The 18,577-nt window shown below is 46.2% G+C and overlaps 3 protein-coding genes across 4 annotated transcripts; 2 read left to right on the top strand and 1 right to left on the bottom strand.

Annotated features, from left to right (window-relative positions):
- The first annotated feature begins 6 nt into the window (after positions 1–6).
- LOC136528117 (probable methyltransferase PMT9) lies at positions 7–4,088 on the top strand. Its single transcript, XM_066521020.1, has 7 exons — positions 7–415; positions 544–708; positions 803–985; positions 1,078–1,672; positions 2,391–2,503; positions 2,596–2,816; positions 3,512–4,088. Exons 1-7 carry the CDS (start codon positions 176–178, stop codon positions 3,828–3,830), a joined length of 1,836 nt encoding a protein of 611 aa, XP_066377117.1. The 5' UTR covers positions 7–175; the 3' UTR covers positions 3,831–4,088.
- A 409-nt stretch (positions 4,089–4,497) lies between these two features.
- LOC136527101 (protein PECTIC ARABINOGALACTAN SYNTHESIS-RELATED-like) lies at positions 4,498–8,578 on the top strand. The gene is made up of 11 exons (XM_066519720.1): positions 4,498–4,985; positions 5,088–5,138; positions 5,254–5,344; positions 6,020–6,096; positions 6,366–6,454; positions 6,559–6,678; positions 6,999–7,115; positions 7,219–7,362; positions 7,452–7,575; positions 7,680–7,871; positions 8,080–8,578. The coding sequence occupies exons 1-11, from the start codon at positions 4,671–4,673 to the stop codon at positions 8,440–8,442; spliced, it is 1,683 nt and encodes a 560-aa protein (XP_066375817.1). The 5' UTR covers positions 4,498–4,670; the 3' UTR covers positions 8,443–8,578.
- Positions 8,579–8,687: 109 nt separating this feature from the next.
- Positions 8,688–10,006, bottom strand: LOC136527102 (ras-related protein RHN1-like). 2 transcript variants are annotated; one of them, XM_066519721.1, is made up of 7 exons: positions 9,945–10,006; positions 9,762–9,839; positions 9,501–9,668; positions 9,289–9,340; positions 9,095–9,168; positions 8,919–9,012; positions 8,688–8,826 (listed from the first exon to the last, which is right to left on the bottom strand). In XM_066519721.1, the coding sequence occupies exons 1-7, from the start codon at positions 9,975–9,977 to the stop codon at positions 8,720–8,722; spliced, it is 606 nt and encodes a 201-aa protein (XP_066375818.1). In that variant the 5' UTR covers positions 9,978–10,006; the 3' UTR covers positions 8,688–8,719. The 2 variants fall into 2 exon arrangements, with proteins under 2 accessions (XP_066375818.1, XP_066375819.1); XM_066519722.1 differs by having other exon boundaries at positions 9,292–9,340.
- Between the last annotated feature and the right edge of the window lie 8,571 nt (positions 10,007–18,577).

Genomic DNA, 18,577 nt, shown 5'->3' with positions numbered 1-18,577 from the left:
GTACCTACGGCGCCAGTACGCGTTTTCCCTTCCGCCGTTCCGCGTCCTCGTGCGTGAGACCCCAAGCCGCGAGCGGTGAGCCCCACGCACGCTCCGCCGCCGCTACCACTCATGCCGACGCCGCCCGACCAGTGAAGTAAACACGCGACGCCGCGCGGCGCGAGCGGGAACGGCAATGAGGCCGCCGCCGCCGCCGCAGGGCCGGGGAGCAGGCGGGGGTGGCGCGCTCGGCCGGCGCGCGTTCGCGTCCCTCCTCGCGGCGGCCGTCGTGGCGCTCGCGCTCCTCTGCGTCTTCTACGGCGCCGCCTTCGCCCCCTCCATCCGCCGCGCGCGCCCTCGCCTTCCCCTCCGGCTGCGGTTCCGGTCCCAGGGGACGGAAGCGCTCCCAGCAGGCCTCGTCGTCTCCTCCATCCCGGTGCGCACCGCGGCCGCCCAACACCCGCGCCCTCTGCTTGCTTCGTTAACGGAGTCGTGATGGCGGTCTGTGCTTTGCTCAGTGTGCTGACCCCGCGTGCGTGTGTCGTGGGGTTCGAAATCGAACAGGTGTGCGACGCGCGGCACTTGGAGCTGATCCCGTGCTTGGACCGGGGCCTCCACTACCAGCTCCGGCTCCGGCTCAACCTCTCCCTCATGGAGCACTACGAGCGCCACTGCCCGCCGGCGCCGCGTCGCCTCAACTGTCTCATCCCACCGCCCGACGGATACCAGGTGAGGGAGAAGCCACCGTGTGTTACATTGCAGAGTGCTGTGTTGCACTTGCACCTTGCTGATGTGATGTGATGTGCGCGCGATGCGTGCTTAGGTGCCCATCAGGTGGCCGAGGAGCAGGGACGAGGTCTGGAAGGCCAACATACCACACCCGCACCTTGCTGCTGAGAAGTCAGACCAGCGGTGGATGGTCGTCAATGGCGATAAGATCAACTTCCCTGGTGGGGGCACCCACTTCCACACTGGCGCTGACAAGTATATTGTGCACCTTGCGCAGGTTTGAGATATTCCTGAGGCTAATCTACTGCACACGATTGATGGTTGCTATCGTAGGCTAATGTGACCAATGTTTTTCATCTGTGGTGGTAGATGCTGAATTTTCCAAATGACAAGCTCAACAATGGTGGGAACATCAGGAATTTGCTTGATGTCGGCTGTGGGGTTGCCAGCTTCGGCGCTTACCTTCTTTCGCATAATATACTTGCGATGTCTCTCGCTCCCAATGACATGCATGAAAATCAAATTCAGTTTGCCCTTGAGAGAGGGATCCCGGCTACCCTTGGTGTGCTGGGTACAAGGAGGCTGCCATACCCAAGCCACTTGTTCGAAATGGCACACTGCTCTCGTTGTCGGATTGACTGGCTGCAGAGGGATGGTGTCTTGTTGCTGGAAGTGGATAGGGTATTAAGGCCTGGAGGATATTTTGTGTATTCATCACCGGAGGCCTATGCTTTGGACCCCTTCAACAGGAAGATATGGAGACAGATGAGTGACCTTGCTCGAAGGATGTGTTGGCGGGTTGCATCTAAGAAAAACCAGACGGTGATATGGGCTAAACCATTGACTAATGGATGCTATATGAGGAGAGAGCCTGGAACACTTCCCCCCATGTGCGAACGTGATGATGATCCTGATGCTGCTTGGAATGTACCCATGAAAGCATGCCTAACTCCATTCTCTAAGAGTTAGTTCATTCCCTTCATTTTCCTTGAGATCATCAAATACCATAATAGTTTATACCCCCTTGTGGAGTTTGAATTTTATATTGATTATATGTGAAGAAAAATACATGTAGCCAAATTGTTATTGCTCGAGTTGCCCATTCAACTGCCAATAGGCTCAAACCCAAGTATGGTTTGCTCTGACAATTGCAGGAAGATACCATCTCCCTGTTTGTTGTGCAAATGTAGATGAGTACATCTCATAGATTACTCCCTTCTTTTCTTAAGTTTTGTCGGTGATGCCTCCTCACCTTTGTTGGTTACCTTCTACTATTTTTCGCACACACACCACAGGGCCTATTTTGGCGCCTTTTCTTGAAATACCTTAAAAATTGTATTAGGACAGTCACAAAACATAGTTACTGGCGACCATTGGTGAAATGATTATCCTATAATTTTTTGAATTTTTACTGTTACAATATGACCTGCTGTACCATTTTCTAGAATTCTGTTCAACTTTCCGTGCTGAACCACCATATGTAATCTGAGAATCATAGCCTTGTATTTCTGTATTTGGTTGAGTTCCAACGTGCATCCTCTTCTGATTTTGGAACTACAAATCAAATTCTCCTTGCATGTTTCGTAAGGAAATGGTGAACCTAGTTGTCATTTTATACTAAATAGCTCAGGTATCAATCATGTGTCGGCCGTATTGGTTATTTGTTTTTTTCACCTAAACAGGAGTTAACAAGGCTAAAGGTAGCGAATTACTTCCCTGGCCACAAAGGCTCACAGCACCACCAACTTGCCTGAAAGAGCTTGGAATCAGTTCTGGCAATTTTTCTGAGGACAATGTGAGTTAGTATGGAACATCAGTGTTTTGCAATATGGGCACACGTACCCCTTTTTGATGGCGATCTATTTGACCTTGAAATATTGTTTGCAGGAGATTTGGCATTCTAGAGTAATTCAGTACTGGAAGCACATGAAGCCTGAGATACGAAAGGATTCCTTTAGAAATGTTATGGATATGAGTGCTAACCTTGGCGGATTTGCAGCATCTCTGAAGAAAAAGGATGTCTGGGTAATGAATGTAATTCCTTTCATGGAATCTAGAAAGCTGAAGGTTATATATGATCGTGGTTTAATGGGGACTACCCATGATTGGTAAGATTTTTTTTACCTACTTGCCATCTATGATTTAATTGTTTCAAGGTGGAATTTGCATACCTAGAAATTATAACTGTTACATTTGTGTTGTCTTGTGGCATAGAGATATCAGTTTGATTGCATGACTATGTTTGCAATTAATTAGCCAAAAATATAAATTGTCAACTTGTTTTCTCATGGTTGTCCATATAAAATTCATTTTCATGTGTGGAAAGGGTGATATTATCCTGTTTGACTTCTAAGATGTAACTGTGTGTAATTCTAATTCTTAGTCTGTGCAACTAGCATAGTGGTTGCAGTTATAAACATGGTTTTCAGAAATTGAGGTAGTTTGGCTGTCATATTTTGGAACATGTGGATGTAGCGTTTGAGCCTTGAGGCCATAGTTCTATCCATTAGAAAATTACCTGGATCGTTATTATGACTATAGAAAACTGAAAAACAAAGGAAAAAAGAAAAACACGAGGCCTATCAATGCATCTGATCCAGGTGCCCTGTTCTGTTGCTTCTTTCCATTTGTTTTTTCTTTGAAAGACCCTTCTTTCCATTTGTAACCTCTTCTATTGTTAACTTATACCTGACATGGTGGTAACCACTGAAAGAAATTTCTGTGCATTGTCCTGTGTCTGCTTTACTTGCTGTTACATATGGCTGGTGCTAAAATTCTTCATTTACGATTTGTTTAACTGAAGGTGTGAATCATTCTCGACATACCCACGCACCTACGACCTCCTTCACGCCTGGCTCCTATTTTCTGAGATAGAGAAGCAGGGATGTAGCCTGGAGGATCTTCTGATTGAGATGGACCGCATCCTTAGGCCTTATGGGTACGCCATCATCAGAGACAAAGCTGCTGTCGTAAACTACATCAAGAAGCTTTTACCAGCGCTAAGGTGGGATGACTGGACATTTGAGGTGAGGCCTAAGAAAGATGCGCTCACAACAAGTGACGAAAGAGTCTTGATCGTGAGGAAAAAACTTTGGAATCAGTCGTTGCAAGATTCATCGTAGCAGCAGTAGCTCTCGTTTTGATCCTAGTCCTAGTTGTAGTTAACTGGGCACCGGCGAGGTCCTAATCCTCTAATTGTAATATAGTGTCCGACTTTTTTGTTTTTCCCGTGTGATGAAATGTTAGCAGTAGATCAGCATCAGAATCAGATGCAGGCTTCAATCGTTAATATACATATTACATAGTCCAAATAGATTTGCTTCGATGCTCAGCTTTGCTTGTGAATGATTTGTTCCGCAAAAATCCTTGCGTTATTGTCACTCTGTCAGTGCCCCAACTGTCACTCCCAGATTTTAAAATGACCAAATGTGAAGTGCCTTTGCTTATACCGTGCCACGGGAGATCTGGCGAGCAGAGGTACGGCACTCACAACAGAATTACGTCGGTGTTGTCAAATCTCTGTTGAAGCTGTAGCGAACGACTGACAGATCCGACGAAGATGGTTAAATGAGCTTCAAATCTCTCAAGAATATAGGACATAGTGATCAAATGTTTGAAAAATACCTATTTGAAAGTAGAAGAAACTTTGCATAAATCAGTTGAAATTTAGAAGGATGTCCAGGAAAACAGTGAGCACATCTAGAAGGCGGCAAGCCGGTGCGTCGGTGACCGTGGCACACCTGTTCTGTTCGGGTAACGCAGGGCCTGCGGCCCAGTCCAACGAACCCGACCTCGCCTCACTTCACTCGGGGAGTCCGGAGATCCGAACAGTTCGCTACCGTCGCCTCCGCCACCGCGACACTACAGACTACACACAAGCGCCGCCGCGGAAGGAGCGAGGGAAAAGAAGCGTCAGTGCAGCACCCGCCGCACATACGCCGCGCGGCGGGGCCGGCGGCGCCATGGCCGAGCTGCGGCACGCCACGGCGGCGGCGGCGGCGACCCGCGCCACCAGCTCCCCTTCCAAGCACGACGCCGAGGCGGCGTCCGCGTCGTCGCCCTTGGTCGCGTCCCCACGCGTCGGCGGCGGCGCTGGCGGCAAGGACGGGCTCCGCCCCCACCAGAGGTGGTCACTCCCGCCCCCAGTCCGCTCCCTCCTTGCGCTCGAGGACCCCAGGTCCCCCACCGCCTCCGCCTCCTACCGGATCCTGGTCGCTGCAATCGCCTGCTTCGCCCTCGCTGCGCTCTTCTCCGCGCCTTCCGTCTGGGCACGCCTCGTCAGTTCCTGGTTCCCTCATCGCTTCTTCCTCTCATATTCGTTACGTTTCATCGAGATCTCTAACTCGCTGCTTACGCTCGTGTTGGTGCTGGACCCCTAGAACGCGCCGTACCTGTGCCGCAAGGAGGGGATTCGGCTCCATTGCCCCAGGGTAAAGAGTAAAGAGGCCTTCACTTGAGCAATGCATTCAGGGGAACCTGATTGTGCATGCAATATGATTGGAGCCTGAATGTGATTTTGTTTGGCTTGGTATTATTATGCTGTAGGTTAGCCAGCGGGACACTCTGTGGGAGAATCCTCATGCAGCAGCGACTTCGTGGAAGCCGTGTGCTGAGCGTCAGAGCCATGAGGTCTCAGGCAAGTACAAAATCAGAGTGTTCTGGCTAAAAAGTAGATGCTAATTGGGTGGTTGCTTTAGTTGCTAACTTCGTGGAAGCCATTTGCTGCATTTATCACCCTGATTTGTTATTATTGACTTGGGTGTGAGCCATGATAGTTTTTCATTTGATGACGTGCCACTCTTCGTCTGGAGTTACAATGGTTGGAGAAAATAACCATGGATAGCAATCTCTATAACGGCAGAGTAAATTTAAAGTAGAACAACGCCAAGAAAAAAAAGTTGCAAGTCGGAACCTCTTTGATTCCAATAATGCCTGTTAAAGATATGATGTTGTCACGCCAAGCATCTGTATAAAAGTTAATCTATCTGAATTCTGAAGCAAATTTGAGTCTAAATAGGCTCAACCAATTTGTTAGCACATCTTAAGCTTGTAGAGATAACTTAAGCACCTTATTCACCTTATAAGCACCTGCCAATTTTATTACCAAAGCACCATGTCTAAGGATCTCCATTGTACATGGCTATATGCCCTCTTAGGAAAGAATTTTTACTTTGCAAGTCATGATTTTTCAAATTGTGTTATTTCCTCATTATTGTTTTTGTTTATCAATCTGGAACTTAGCACGAGACAAACATTCACTTGAAGCTATGGTTTGATCTTGACAACAACCAGTTTGATCTCTATTTTGCAGACCTCGTGTCAGAGAATGAAACTTCTGGGTTTATATTTATTCATGCTGAGGGTGGATTAAACCAGCAACGTATAGCTGTACGCATGTGCCTTTCACAATTTTTTCCTCTTTGAATAGTTGCCTTGTAAAGAGTAAATTCCTGAGTTATTTCATTATTTAGACTTAAAATGGAAAATGTTGACCTAACTAATTTTTTTTCTACTTTATAATTTTTCTTTATGATGTTTCGTTCTTAATACTAGAGTTTCAGAAGATCATCATTCTGTTGCCAGAATTTTTGTCTTCATGTTATCTTTGTAGCATTGCACATTTATTAATTTTGTTGGGATATTTGATTTGTTTACAGATATGTAATGCTGTTGCAATTGCTAAGATAATGAATGCCACACTTATTCTGCCAGTGCTAAAGCAGGACCAAATATGGAAAGATCAAACGTAAGTGATGAACTATGATTTCCTTTTAAACAACTTATGGTTATCCTATGTGTTCTCTTTTCGTGATTCCTGTACTAGTTGAGAACTTCTATCTCTTTGTGCAGGAAATTCGAAGACATTTTTGATGTAGACCATTTTATAAATTATCTGAAGGAGGATGTGCGCATTGTTCGAGATATTCCTGACTGGTTTACAGAAAAGGATGAGCTTTTCACTAGTATAAAGTTAGTTGCTTCATTTTCAGCTATCCATTGTGTCTTAACTGTTATCTACTGAATAGCTTGTTGCTAAAAATTACATACAGGATTTATACTGATATTGGTGATACTACTTTTTGTCATCAATATAAGCACTATGATTGTTAGTGAGGATTATTACACATCAACCACATGAACCAGAAGGGCAACCTGACTGGAAATTGCTGCTGGACTTGTATTGTTCACTTTTGTTTTTGCAAGAGTTATTATCCTTACACAAAGTTGTTTCAGCTAGAGATTGTGTTTGTAACTCTCACCTCTAAGGTTTTGTATGTTTGTTGTAACAGGCGCACTGTGAAAAATGTCCCAAAGTATGCATCAGCACAATTTTATATTGACAATGTGCTTCCAAGGATCAAAGAGAAAAAGATAATGTCTATCAAGCCGTTTGTTGATAGGTTAGGGTAAGTGTATCACAGCATCAAGATGGCAATATAAGTAAACCATTGTCTTACCCTTGAGATACATCTTTAGATGTGTTAGTTATGTATAAGCATTCCGTTTCAGATATGATAATGTTCCAATGGAGATTAACCGACTGAGGTGCCGAGTTAATTATCATGCTTTGAAGTTTCTACCTGACATTGAAGATATGGCTGACAAGCTAGCAACAAGGATGAGGAACCGAACAGGAAGTTTAAATCCATACATGTAAGCTTAGTTTGCTCTCTTCTATTAAGAGTCGGCAGTCTGCAGTTGACAAATTGATATCTCATACTCAATTATACCTGCATCCAAAGGGCTCTTCATTTGCGATTTGAGAAAGGGATGGTGGGCCTTTCATTTTGTGATTTTGCTGGAACTAGGGAGGAGAAAACCATGATGGCTACTTACAGACAGCAGCAATGGCCAAGGCGGTACAAGGTGATGTCAATTTTCATTTTTCCTTACATTTTATGAAAGAATGGTGAGTCTTTCTTTAGTGGAGAATGCACTATTTGAATATACTGTTCTCTTGTTGCTTGCAGAATGGATCTCACTTATGGTCATTAGCACTAGAAAAGAGAAAAGAAGGCCGCTGCCCGCTTGAGCCTGGGGAAATAGGAATTATTTTGCGTGCGATGGGGTATACGAAGGAAACTCAGATATATGTTGCATCAGGGCAGGTGTATGGCGGAAACAACAGAATGGCACCCTTGAGGAATATGTTCCCCAATCTGGTAGGTGCTTCTGATGTTTACTTTATCTAGCAGGTCTTCCTTTTCCTGCCTTTGCTATTTCAAATATAACCAGAATGCAAAAGATTCTCAAAAGGAATATGTATAATTGAGATAGCTACCTTCTTGTTACCACTGTATATTTATAGAATTTTCCCAAGAAACAGCTAACCAAGGTACATACAACTGACCTAGCCTTTGGTAATTGCAGGTTAGCAAAGAAGATCTTGCAAGCAAGGAGGAGATGGAGCCTTTCAAGAAGCATGTAACCAGCCTTGCTGCGCTGGACTTCCTGGTATGCCTGAAGTCAGATGTGTTCGTCATGACCCACGGTGGCAATTTCGCCAAGCTGATCATCGGCTACCGTCGCTACATGGGCCGCCACAGGCTCAAGTCAATCAAGCCAGACAAGGGTCTCATGTCCAAGTTCTTCGGTGACCCTTACATGCCTTGGGCGACTTTCGTGGAGGACGTGATGATCACCCATCAGACACGGACCGGCCTCCCCGAACCCACGTTCCCGCACTATGACCTATGGGAGAACCCTCTCACCCCTTGCATGTGTAGAGCTTAAGTTATAGACTACGAGTGATGGTGCATAGTTATTCTTTGTTTATAGGCTGATATGCAAACTGCAAATTTTGTGTATTTTTTATTTACCACTTTTGATGTACAATTTTTAACAAAGCAAAAGCTCAGTTCATGCAGAATCCTCTGCTATCTTTCCCCTGAAAATTTTCTTGATGCGTAAATATATAATCTGATGTAGTCACCTGTAAATAAGTCACGCCTGCAAATTATAGACCACTATTGCTTGGTTTTGACAATAACTCACGCCTGTAAATACAGTGTCAGCCGGAGCAGCAGAAGCGCCACTTGCTGCCGCCGCCGCTATGCTGGCCGTCGTGCAGGATCATTCCTGCGGGACGATTAGGCCTCAACTTCACCAGCCTTTCAGCTGGCAATGCACAAGCACAGACACGGTTAGCTGGTGACCGACACGACAGCATAACAATTCACAAAACTGAAGCTGAGACAGCAAGCGCTTGCCAAGCTCGTAGAACAGCTCGCTGACGTTCTGCGCTGTCTTGGCCGAGGTCTCTGTGAAGAACAGGCCGTTTGCTTCCGCGTAGTCCATGGCTTCCTGAAGGAGAAAGGATCGCGGACCAGGTTATTCAGCAACACACTAAGGAGAAGGGATTGCAGGGATATACAGTTGTGCGTACCTGAGTCCCAACCTGCCGCCTTTCTTGCAAATCGACCTTGTTGCCCACTAATGCCATCACCAGATGTGGATTCCCTATTTTTTATCAACATGTGCAACAAGCCAACAACAGCAACTCTTGGAGCCGATTTGGAGAACTACTGAAAATATAAAATTGATGAAATGAAATGTAGCCATGTACTGCCAAGTACTCACTACCCTGTCTCTGAAGCTCGTCCACCCATCTCTTTGCTCGCACGTACGAGTCCTGCACGACCCGATCGAATCAGAGCAGGAGCCTTTCAGCTTATCAATCAGGTGTGCAGTGCAATGCAGTTGCCACTTTGCAAATCGACCGACGACGATGTTTAGTCGGAAGCAGGCATCTGAGTTCGAGCGAGGTCGGTCAGTCGTCAGCAGACACCTACCGTGCTCGTGATGTCGAAGACGACGACGGCCGCGGCGGCGCCGCGGTAGTACATAGGGGCGAGGCTGTGGTAGCGCTCCTGGCCGGCGGTGTCCCAGATGTCGAGCTTCACGGTGGCCTCGTCCAGGGCCAGCACCTGCGAGAAGAAGGCGGCTCCGATCGTCGACTCCTGGAAACTAACACGTCAGAATATATAAAAACGAGATCGGGAAAACCAAACCACAAGTATCGTAGCATGCATCACGAGGCATGTGGTGCGTGCCTGGCACTCGTAGTAGAGCCCTTTGGCGAACCGAACGACAATGCTCGTCTTCCCGGCGCCCAGGTCCCCGAGAAGCACCTGCAAACAAAATCCATGGCGCTGTGTTAGCGAGCGAGAGTGCCGTGCGTGCGCGCAAGTCCTGCATGCCTAGTGTATGTGTGTGTATTGCACATTTGCACCCACCAGCTTGGCCTGGATGATGGCGCTGCTCTCCATTGACGACGAACGTGCCCGCCCGGGCGGGAGGCAGATGATATGAGCGGAAAGGTTGTTGTATTTGCATCTGTTCAGCACGTAGGTGATACATAGACGCACTAGGTGATCGAGCATGACGAGCCGGTAGGTGCAGTGGGCTTCGGAGTTCTGACCGTTAGTTAGGTTATGTCTTTTAGGATGATTTTACAAATTACGTTCTTTTTTCTTGGCTTCTGAGATTGTTAAATATTTTAAGTGTTTGTGTCATGTACTCAGACACTTAAATTACGTTCTTTTTTCTTGCTTCTGAGATTGTTAAATATTTTAAGTGTCCCTTTAGGTTCATGAGTAATAAATTTGGTCTAATTCCTCATCAGTCACCAGTGCTATCCAAATCGGTCACTTGCCGTCTAGTGGTTATTCAGGCTAAAGGGACACTTAATAAACGGAATAAACCGGCATTTAAAAAAATAGAATAAATAATCAATTAAAAAACAGGCTAAATGACCGTTTGTGCGAATAACATTTCACTTGGAGGATGAAGCTGGATCTTCTTACATTATCTAAAAAAGTTAGGTTCGGGGCACGTTCAACTGCGGCTGGGCGCACCGCACACGAGTCATTCCACCGTGTAATATGGCGCGCACGAGTCATTCCTCCATAGTGTAATATATGGCGAAAAAAAATCCTCTATCTCCATCAACTATTTGTGAAAATTAAATAAGCATACTTTTGTACGTGCCCAATTTACTTGTGTTTGCACATCAAAGTCAACTCATGTAGAACACAATTCAAGCACAATACCAATGCAAGTCAAATTGCCTCAAGTTTTACTAAGTTTAGATACGAAAATATTAATATTTAAGACACCAAATGAATATCATCGGATTCGTTATGGAATATATTTTAAAATATACCTATGATGTAATAAATATTGATACTTTCTTTAGATATAAATATAGTCAATTTTTATATACTTTAATTAGGAATGGAACCAGAATTATATTTCTCAAGACGTAAGCGACTAGAAGTGTCGCCACCACGCCAAACACGGCCCCGAGGAACCCAATGCCCACATCACGGCCGTAAATGTGGAACCGCCGCTGCAGACGTTGACGCAGGGCTTGGCTTGCCCCTATGGCGGTATGTACAGTTACAACGTGTCAGCTTGGGGGCATCCATCCTCACAGCTGTGGGGATGGGAGCACGTTCCCCTCTCATCTTCTGTGCAAGAGATGTGGTTAGGGTGAATTTTTTTTTTCAAAGCTGGCCAACTTGTTTTTTTTCCCATTTGGGCTAGAGACTAGAGACTCAAAACAAAGACAGTTCTTACACAAACGAGTCACATGAATCTTAAACAACAGTCAACACAAAGAAGAAAGGTACTGATCAATGTGGAACTGCCTATAGTCAGGGATGCTGTAGTAGCCACTCAGAAGCACACCGCCCTGGAGGCAAAGGGCCGGCAAGAAGTGGGTTTTGATGGGGGATTCAAACACTCACTTCTACCACTAATTTGCCAATGGTAGGAGGAAGAATTCAATTTCCTTTCTTGAATCTGATCAGGGGGAGATCAGAAGTTAAAAGGAGATCACTGCTCACATAGTTGCTTACTATAAGTCACTTTTTGGGGCTAGTGATCCTTGCTACTTGTCCCTCAAACCCAGTTTCTGGCCCACAAATTTGACACTCTCCTCGGATGCCAAAGAGTATTTAGTTAGGGACTTTGACATACAGGAGAAAGGGAGTCATCATGGAGATGAATTCCAATTCTGCCCCTGGTCCGAACGGCTTTGGGGTTTCTTTCTTCAAAACCTTTTGGGAAGTCATAAAGGATGACATCCTTGCCCTATTCAAAGATTTCCATGCAGAGCATCTAGACATAAAAAGGATGAATTTCGGAGTGATTACTTTAGTGCCTAAGGTCAAGGAGGCCAATGTTATAAAACAGTATAGACCTATTTGTCTTTTAAATGTGGACTATAAATGGATCACTAAAACGCTTACCAACAAATTGACTCCTGTAGCTAACGAAATAATTGACAGAAATCAAACTGGTTTCATAAAGGGCAGGAATATATCTAGAAGGAGTGGTGGTACGCTCCATGAGGTTTTACATGAGTTGAGGAAAGCAAAGGTCATGGGTTGATCTTGAAAATAGACTTCGAAAAAGCATATAATAGGGTAAGATGGGATTTTTAGAGCAAGTCATGGTGAGTAGAAACTCTCATCCAAAATGGGTTAAATGGGTGATGGACACTGTTAAGGGGGTAAGGTGTGTATTAATGTCAATGGTGAGAGAAGCAACTATTTTAGTACATATAGAGGCCTGAGGCAAGGGGACCCACTTTCTCCTCTCCTCTTTAACCTTGTGGCAGATGTGCTAGGAATCCTGTTAGACAAGGCTGTCACCAAGGGGCACATAAAGGGGGCGCTTGATTATCTCATTCCTGGAGGCATCTCTCACATCCAGTATGCTGATGATACAGTTATCATGGTTGATGGCTCTGTTCAGTCGATTAGGAATCTCAAACTTATTCTATATTGCTTTGAATGGTTAACTGGTCTTAAGATAAACTTTCATAAAAGTGAGGTGTTTGTTTTTGGAGGATCACAACAAGAGAAAGAAAATATGGCCAATATGTTAAATTGCTCCTTAGGCTCTCTTCCTTTAAAATATCTAGGTATTCCTATCAGTAATTCTCATCTGGGCATGGGGACCTTCTCTCCTATCATTCAGAAAATGATCAATAGGCTAGATCCTTGGAAAGGCAAGCACATCACCTGCGGGGGAGGCAAATTCTAATTAACTTCTGTCTTAGTAGCATCCCTATCTACTGCATGGGTTTTTACTGGTTGATGGATGGTGTGCACAAGAAGGTGGATAGTGTTAGGGCTAATTTTCTGTGGTAAGGTGCTGATAACAAATTTAGATACATATGGCCAAGTGGGAAATGGTTAGCAGGCCCAAAGACCAAGGAGGTTTGGGCATCATCAACACTAGGATAATGAATGATTGCTTGCTGGTAAAATGGATTTGGAAAACACACCAAGAACCTGATGAATTATGGTTTAAACTGATTAAAGCGAAATACTTGAATGGATGTAACTTTTTTCTGCTCCTAATAAGGGTAGTTCTCAGTTTTGGAGGGGCCTGCACAAAGTGAAACACTTTTTCAAATGGGGTGCCATTTTCAAAGTAAAAGATGGGCTGAATTGTAGGTTTTGGCAGGATTGCTGGGCTCTGAATGTTCCTTTGAAAGTTGCTAATGCTGATATTTTTTCTATGGTTAGAGACCCTGATACCGTGGTGGTTGATCACTGGATGGAGGAAGAATGGTCAGTAGATTTTAGGAGGTCTCTCTCTCTGTCAGGGAGTATGAGAGATGGCTAGAGCTCAAGGGTGAGCTTGTGGACCTGGCTATGGTCGAGGAGGGACCTGACCTGATTATATGGGGTTTGGAGAAGAAAGGGTTCTTTTCTACCAAGTCTTTGTATAGATTCATTACTGATGGTGGGGCTGCTAGTAGGCTGGCTGGCCACCTCTGGAAATGTAAAATTCCATTGAAAATCAAGTTTTTCCTTTGGCAAGTTTTTAATAGCAAGTTACAATGTGCTCAAAGTCGTTGCAAGAGAGGTTGGAAAGGGGGTGATAAATGTTGCTTGTGTGGTTGCCCTGAATTAGTGAATCATATTCTTTTTTATTGTATTGTTGCTAGGATGATCTGGGGTTTCCTTAGGGAGATTTTCAAATGGCAGGATTATCCAACCTCGGTGAAGAATCTGTCTGAAACATGGCTTTAGGGCAAGGGGACCTTTCCTGTGAACTTAGTTCTTTTTACTTTTGCAGGTTTTGCTTGGGCCATTTGGAACAGTAGAAACAAGATGGCTAGTGAGCGCAAGTATCCAAAGCTTCCGTCTGACATCATCTATGTTGCCTTATCATACCTGCAGAAATGGAATGTGCTTCTCAAGGAGGAGGATCGCCAGCAGATCATGCAAGTGAAGGACGAAATTCTACGCTGGATGAAGGACTTCAAGCCTAGTTCACTGATCTCCACAGATATTTGTGAAATTTAGTTCTGTCTAGGCTGTTGCTATCTTTTGTGTCTGCTGTTTTTCTGAGAAATTGGCTTCTCCAGTATTGTATCAAACTTTGCTTTCTTAAAAGCTGAGGTAAAACTCTCGTTAAAAAAAAAGAAGCACACCGGCCAACTTCATTCTGCAACGGCATCGCCAACGATCAGAGTAGTAGCAAACTAACCAACCTCCTCGCTCCTCCTCCACCAGTCCTCAAGGTCACGGGTATGGCGCCGGCATGCCGAATACCCGAGACCGGGACAGGAGCCGGGGGCGGGGGCGAAGGCAGAGGCGGAGGCGCGGCTGCGGAGCTTATAGACGTAAGCGACCAGAAGGGTCGCCACCACGCCGAACAGGGCTCCGAGGAATCCAATGCCGACGTCGCGGCCGGTCGTGGAGGAACCGCCGCCGCTGCAGACGCAGACGCAGGGCTTGGTGGCTTGCCCCTGCGTCGGCACATAACTCACGAAGTCGCCGGTGGGAGGTGACAGCTGCGCCATGGCTCTCCTCTCGCCTCTCGAGGAAGAAGACGATCAGGGCAGGCAGACTGAGACAGCTACAGCTACAGCTAGGCGAGACCACGAGAGGCGATCAGTTATACTTGCCGACCACCATGATCCCACGAGTACGGCCCACAAACAATTCCAGCCCAGCGCGAGTGCGGCGCCTTTCGAGCGAGCAGGAAGTCCGTCCGGCCCAAGCGCCGGCACCTTGCGAAGTTGCGAGCCGGCGCGTCTTGAGTCTTCACGGAGGATTCTCCTTATTTTTTTTCTCTTTCTTGTATTTCTTTTTTCTCTTTACTGCAGTTTTTTATTCTTCTTTTTATTTTATTTATTTTTATAATTACGTTTTTATTTGTTTCATGTTATTTTTGTCTTGCTTTTTTAATTGTTGTTTTATCGAGCTAATTATGTTCTTTTTCTTTTCGAGGTCCAGATTGGTTTCATCTTTTGTTTTCTTCTATTTTTTTATTTTTTGGTCTTTTCATTTCCTTTATCCTTTTTATTTGTCTTTTCCTTCTTTAACTAATTACTATTTTACTATAATTAGTAACTTTGATTAATTGTTTTATTTTTTTTTCTTTTTATTTTATCTTATTGTCGGTGTTTGATGACCGGTAACCCGTCACAGGGGTATCCGGAACAGTGTTCGGAGGGCTTCGGCGTATGCAGAACTCGACGGTGAACGCAGAGACAACAATTTATACTGGTTCGGTCCGCCGGAATAGCGTCCCTATATCCAGTATGGGTGGAAAGTATATTGCACCCTGCGCTTCGGGGTTTAGACCATGAGGTCTGTTCATCCGAGGCGAGGTGATGGTCTCTGATCTAGGGAGCCCTTCCCTCCTTTATATAGTCCAAGAGGTACGTTTTCTAGTCGGTTACAATATAAGAGTCCTAGTAGGATTACATGATAGCAATATTACTCTAACACCATCGGTGTTACACTGTATAATCTTTTGCTAAAACACTGCATGAGCATCATACTTATGTGTAAATGTGTATAATATAGGGTGTAAAGCAATATACGTAACTTGAAGCGTTCATCGGAAATGCGAAACGAATGTTATATTTCATATCGCGTTATATCACTTAGGGTTCTAAATGAATTTTTATTGAACGAAAATGCTATAGAATTTGTAGTACAAACTTCGTAGGTGACGGTGAAATGCTTGCGGTCGAGGATGGGAGTCACTAGCTAGCTTGGAAATCGAAGTTGACGCAAATCCGAGCGAGACAATCAAATTTCTTAAGTTAGAAAACGGCGTGACGAGGCTATGTTTGTGAATTTTTATAGGAGAATCGGGTTAAGCAGTGGCATGGTCTTAGGGTTTGTTTTAGTAGTTTGACATGCCATCTCAAGTGTGAAATAGGTGGTGTAGCAACTGGATCACTGAGTTGGATGATTGGGCGCTTTAAAAATCATGCAAGGCACGTTCTCGGCCAGCTTCTGCGTCTGGGTGCGGTCACCGTGCTCGGCACTCGGCGCTGCTGCGCCGGCCGCCGACGCTCACGCGCTCGCAGGCCCGCACGCGTGTCACCGCGTTGACCGGTCCTGCCCTGGCGCGCACACCCGCACCATCATTGTCGCGCCCCGGCACGTAACTCACACATGCACGCGCACGTCATGCCCAGCGTCCTGGCCGCTCGGCCACCACCGCCGTCGTCGTGGGCCCGCTGCCCTGGCTCGACCACTGCTGCCGCTTCGCCACATCGCTAACCCTGTGCGTCGCATCACTGCGCTGCTGCTAGCCGCGACCGCTTGTGCGAAGTCGCCCGCGTGCGCTTTGCCACCGCTGTCGCGTCCGCCTACCGCTCTACCGCCTCGCGCTCGCCTGTGCGGTGCCATGCGCGCGTGGCCACACTTGGCCCTGCCCGCACGTCGACTTGCCACGCGTGGGCTTGCCTCGCCTGCCTTACTGTCACATCGACGCTCGATGACGCTGCGCTGCTGCCTCCTCAGACCAGCGCTATCCACTGCGGCGCGCAGGGTGGAGCCGCCATCATCGATTTGTGGTTTATGGTCGTGCATCCCACCGCCCTGAGCGTGTTGGCCGTTTTCCCATCGCCCTATAGCTGTACGCGATTGTGCACCGAATTGACAGCCACATCCCACCACGACAGTGATGAGCCAAGCCATGCCTGTCTCCCCCTGTTCCTCTGTCGCTATGGTAGCCGGACCCGCTCCTCTCAATTTGGGTCAATGGAGGCACCTCAGTCCAATTAATTTTGCCTACGGCTCCATCATGTAGCTAGCCAACCACCCGACCCCAGCTTGCAGTGAGCCTCATCGTGCCATGCTCCAATTTGGAGTTTCCTTCCCGTCGGGTCAATAAGACCGTGTCGGTATGCGTCAACGGCAAGCTCCCAATCCAATGCTGCTTGGGTCAATTCATTGCGCCGCCAACTTTGCCTCCACCTACCCATCACTCGACGCACCTTTGCCTAATCACTACCACCGCCTAGCCTCCCCTGATGCAGCTTTGCCACCTCTATGCGCCACCGTACCATCCGTGCGCACGGGGCCAACTCGGCTCGGGCCGCCTCTGGTCGAACCACCACCTTGTCTGTATCTGTGGTGAGTTCCTTGAGCTCACTAGCTACCCCAATTTCTCCGGCGTTGTTGTAGCTCACCGGAACGTCATCATTTTCAGTGCAGGAGCTCTACCGTCGTGGTCCAGCTTTACTGCGGTGTCCCGGCTCACGCTTTCTTCGCCTAGTGCTTCGTGTTCATGCCTAGGCAGATATCGGCTCCGTAGATAGGGCGAGGAAGGGCTGGCCTGGCCGACGTAACCACCGGTGCCAGTGTCGCCACACCGGTGCGCGCATGGGAGGGCCCAAGGGTATGGCCGTGGTAAAGATGGAAAGGGGGAGGGGCGTAGTTGTAAGATAGCAGACTAGTGGAATAGTGCTTTTAGTGCTCGCGTGATTACCGGGTTGGCCGAGGGCATTTTTGCAAGATGATCGACGCGCGCGGCCGCGCGGGTCTTCCCCGTCGCGGGCCGTCATCGCGCGGACTGGGCCACGCCCCCGCATGGGCTGCGCCGGTGCGTCACATGCGCGCGCGCCGAACTAGAGTGGGCCGCTCCGCTCGCTCATGGACCGCGCGGTGGAAATTGATTTTTTTTCATTTTCCAGTGAATTAGTAAAGGCTTATTCAATTTAGTTTTGAGCTGAACTTTGATAATTTATAGTAAATCTTGTAGATGTCCAAAAATAGTGAAACAAAATTTGTTAGGTTCACAAAAATGCTATATATCTGTTGCTGTAGTTAGTTTATAGTTAGCTATGATAATGATAGATTCATAAATTCACTTTAGAAAGCTTAGTATTATTTAGATTCATATTTGTAGCAATTTTTAGGGCAAATCAGTGATAGCTTTAGCTATGAAATTTTTATAGTAGGTTCATTAGATTATTATATACTTCCTGTAATTTTTGTAGCCCTAGAGTAGGTTGATAAATAGAGTAGCTATTACTCCTTGTTTTATCATATATAGAGTAAATCGGTATTAGTTGCGAAGATAATATATGTCATGCTGCATACTTGTTAGTGGTAACAGTAGGTAACTTAGCACCTTAGTTGGTAGGACTAGCTTAGTAGCTTGTTGGATGTATTTTGATTTTAAGAGTTGTTGTTGCAATATTACTAAATATTGCATCATTATTTCATGCATGTAGATCACGAGTTGGTAGAGTTCGTGCCTGCAGATGAACAAGACTACGAGGAGGTCATTGAGGAGTACGAGGAGGAGATTCTCGTATAGGAGGGAGCCTCGAAGCCGTTCGGTGCTGACTTTGTTGACCCACCGCCTGCCCAAGGCAAGCCCCGGTGCATAACCCCTATTTTTGAATTATTACTGAATATATATATATATATGATGTGCATTTATGTTACAGGCATTTTATGGAAACTACATGCATAAAAATATCTACCTATGAATCCTACTAGTATAGGTCGAGTAGCTGCTATGCTCAGAATTTTGGTAGCATGAGTAACATGTCGTTACTCACAATAGGTGATAATTATGATCACTCATG

Source organism: Miscanthus floridulus, chromosome 19 (assembly GCF_019320115.1).
Source record: "Miscanthus floridulus cultivar M001 chromosome 19, ASM1932011v1, whole genome shotgun sequence".
Classification (NCBI taxonomy): domain Eukaryota; kingdom Viridiplantae; phylum Streptophyta; class Magnoliopsida; order Poales; family Poaceae; genus Miscanthus; species Miscanthus floridulus.
Note: the sequence above shows the minus strand (reverse complement) of the source record. Positions and strands in the feature narration are given on the sequence as shown.